At 44.7% G+C, this 3,126-nt stretch overlaps 1 protein-coding gene across 1 annotated transcript; it reads left to right on the forward strand.

The window, feature by feature from the left end:
- Positions 1–474: 474 nt before the first annotated feature.
- Positions 475–2,585, forward strand: LOC139715802 (neuronal acetylcholine receptor subunit alpha-3-like). The gene is made up of 3 exons (XM_071627340.1): positions 475–675; positions 1,068–1,425; positions 1,954–2,585. Exons 1-3 carry the CDS (start codon positions 475–477, stop codon positions 2,583–2,585), a joined length of 1,191 nt encoding a protein of 396 aa, XP_071483441.1.
- The last annotated feature ends 541 nt before the right edge of the window (positions 2,586–3,126 follow it).

Here is a 3,126-nt window from a genome sequence, read left to right on the forward strand (position 1 = left end):
CCCATTTCACTAAATACGTCATCATTCATGCAATTTCGGCTCCAAGTACCGCGCAATCTTGCATCCATGCGATTTGCTCCATTTACATTTGCATGCACGCCGAGAGCCCGGCACACTACGAGTAAACGGTTGCGTTGCAGTCAGTGTGCATGCGATCAACCATATTGACGGACAGCGCCAAATATCAAATGACAAGGATCTATTTTAGGTGTCATATAAAACAAATAATTAAAGCTTTTTAATTCATACAATGGACAGTATATTTCATTCGGTAAAAGATTCAATTATTGATCCATTCAACGAGGCGCAGCCGAGTTGAATGGATCATTAGCATCTTCCACCTCATGAAATATTCTGTCCATTGCACTCATATAAACATTCATTATAGTTTTCACATTTCCCAGTGAGCACTCTTTAAACTTTTGTTCTGACAATGTTTTTTACTTTGTGGTATTTTCATTATATTCGATCTGCATGGCATCGCGCAGTGTGGACGAAGCCTTGCTGTACAACACGGAGAAAACGTACCAGGCGCACGTGTTCCACAACGGGAGGGTGCAATACAACGTGCCCGGGGTGGTTCACGTCTACTGCCGGGTCGACCTGACGTCATATCCGTTTGACACCCAGCGTTGCAAACTCAAGTACAGCTCATGGACTTTCAGCATGTCTCACGTAATAACAAATTATACTTCAACTAAAAAACAAACTTCTTGTATAAGACAAACAAACCAAGAAACAGCGCGGTTTGCAATCAAGATGCACTGAATGTATAAAGAGTTAGTATGGAAATTATCAGACAGAAAAATCCGTCTGTCCGGAGGAGTTTTTTATCATTTTTTTTTCTTTTATGGATCTCCTCCATATTCCGTGAAGCCAGACGTGGTCTCCGCGGAAAATATTGCCGACGACCAGATACATACCGGTCTTTCGGTCAAGCTTTGACAGTGACAGTTGTTTTAAAGGGCTTGATAAATTGGGGCCAGGCCGATTGAAAATGTCAAATACTAATACTTGATACTGATGTCATATTTTATTTTGCTTTTGTATCATTGTGTTTACTACAGATAAACCTGTCGATCGACGTCTCGTCAAGCCAGCAGCAGGAGTTCCAGACCGGCGGCGAGTGGGAGCTCCTCCGCATGGACACCGTGCGGAACCTGGAGAAGTACAGCTGCTGTGAGGAGGAATTCCCCGACATCACGTACACCCTGGTGCTGCGCCGAAAGCCGTACTTCTACGTCACCAACATCATCATTCCGCACATCCTCTTGTCCGGCCTGTCCCTGCTCGTCTTCTACCTGCCACCAGAATCGGGCGAGAAGATCACCCTGAGCGTGACCACGCTGCTCTCCCTGATCGTCTTCAACCAGCTCGTCCTCGACACCATCCCGGCAACTTCGGACGATTCTTTCCCAATCATAGGTCGGTATCATGTCGGCTAGTAAGCTCGATGGGAATGTCAGGGGAGGCAGGGGAGGCAGGGGAGACAGGGCGAGGAATAGGTTTAATGTAACCACAAAACGACCGAAGTTGTTTTCGATATGTCCTTTCATATTTACTAGGAAGTGCCGGGCAATTTAGATATTGTAACCACAGACATAAATTTGGCACGTTATATAGGCCGATAGTGACGTGAGAGATGTCGGCTTATAGTCCGATGTCCACGTTACGCTTAGATAGGTTCTATCTTCTTTAAAAAAATCGTGTAACAAATTCAATATGAGCGTCTATCGCTTTTCCGATGTTATATCTTCCTGTATTTCACATTTCCGGCATTATTATATTTCATTGTCTATCTCAGACATTTCTGGTTTTCATACATTGTACTTCCATCCCTCAAAATGATACATCTGCCAACGTTATTTCTTATTTCATGTTCAAACATCTGGAATCATGCTCATTGGATTCTACATTAGTATACTTCGCATTCGTCTGCTTTTGTCAATTCAGGCAAATATTTCATTGTGATGGTGTCCATCGTGGCGCTGACAGTGGCCGCATCAGTGATAGTCCTTTGGACCTACTACCAGTACAGCACGGGCCTTCCCATGCGACCATTCATGCACTTCGTCATCTTTCGGCTCCTCGGCCCCATGTTCGGCAAGAAACGCCTAGCGGCCGACTTGGCTTCCTATCATCCAGCACAGGCCACGCCCGGAAACAAACAAGATGCAGTCAAAGGCGCGTCTGCACACAGCAGTGGCATGACTTCTTCCTTCCACAAGGGCCTCCACTACCTGAGTCAGGCGCTGGCTTACGACAACTCCCGAGGAGTGTCGATCATCGACGAGATGTGGTTCGACGGCGGACGAAGCCAGTCCGAAACGGCACCGGAAATGACCGAGTTGGGCCCCGAGAGCACGTCATGCATGTCGATAAGGATGGAGCGCAACATCCGAGAGCTGTCCTCCAGCCTCGGCTATTTGACGCGGCTGAAGCAGGGGAAGGAGAGAGAGCGGCAGGTCTCCAAGGATTGGAAGGAGGCAGCGGTCATCCTGGACCACGCCTTCTTCTGGTTCTTCACTTTCGTCATCATCCTTATGCCAACGGTTTTCCTCTTGATTGCCACTCAAGTCATCTAGAGTACCAAAGTGTGATGTCGGAATCATTCATCGCCATGGAAACTGGTTCCAGACAATCTCACTTGGTCCGAGTGTTTGTGTGCGCTCCTGGTTCCAACCCAAGTTAAAGTAGTAAAAAAAAGAGACTGTGATATCATCATGGCGAACATGATCACTTCGGTACTCTAGGATGTAACGTGGTATACATACATGACAATAGTTTGAAGTATTTGTTGAATAACTTTCCTATTGACAAAATCCCGCTTGCTGTACTCTTTTATCTTTTAACTTGTAGATATCACTGTGTGAATCAGAAGGCAACAATCTGAGTAAAACCAATTTAATGAAACCAAAGCCCAGATATCGATGTGGCTTGAGTGAAAACATCAAAATTAATAGAACACATCTCAGTGAAAGTTGGAGGAAAATCAAATATTGATTCAAAAGTTATGAATTTTTAAAGATTTTTTTTATTTTTAAAATTCAAAGAAAAAGTGGAAATTCCACACAATCTAATTTTTCATGAAAAGTGCACATTCCATCGACTTGTTACTGACATAAT

Source organism: Diadema antillarum, unplaced genomic scaffold (assembly GCF_040938485.1).
Source record: "Diadema antillarum isolate AM-2024a unplaced genomic scaffold, OU_Dant_1.0 scf00000055, whole genome shotgun sequence".
In the NCBI taxonomy this organism is placed as follows: domain Eukaryota; kingdom Metazoa; phylum Echinodermata; class Echinoidea; order Diadematoida; family Diadematidae; genus Diadema; species Diadema antillarum.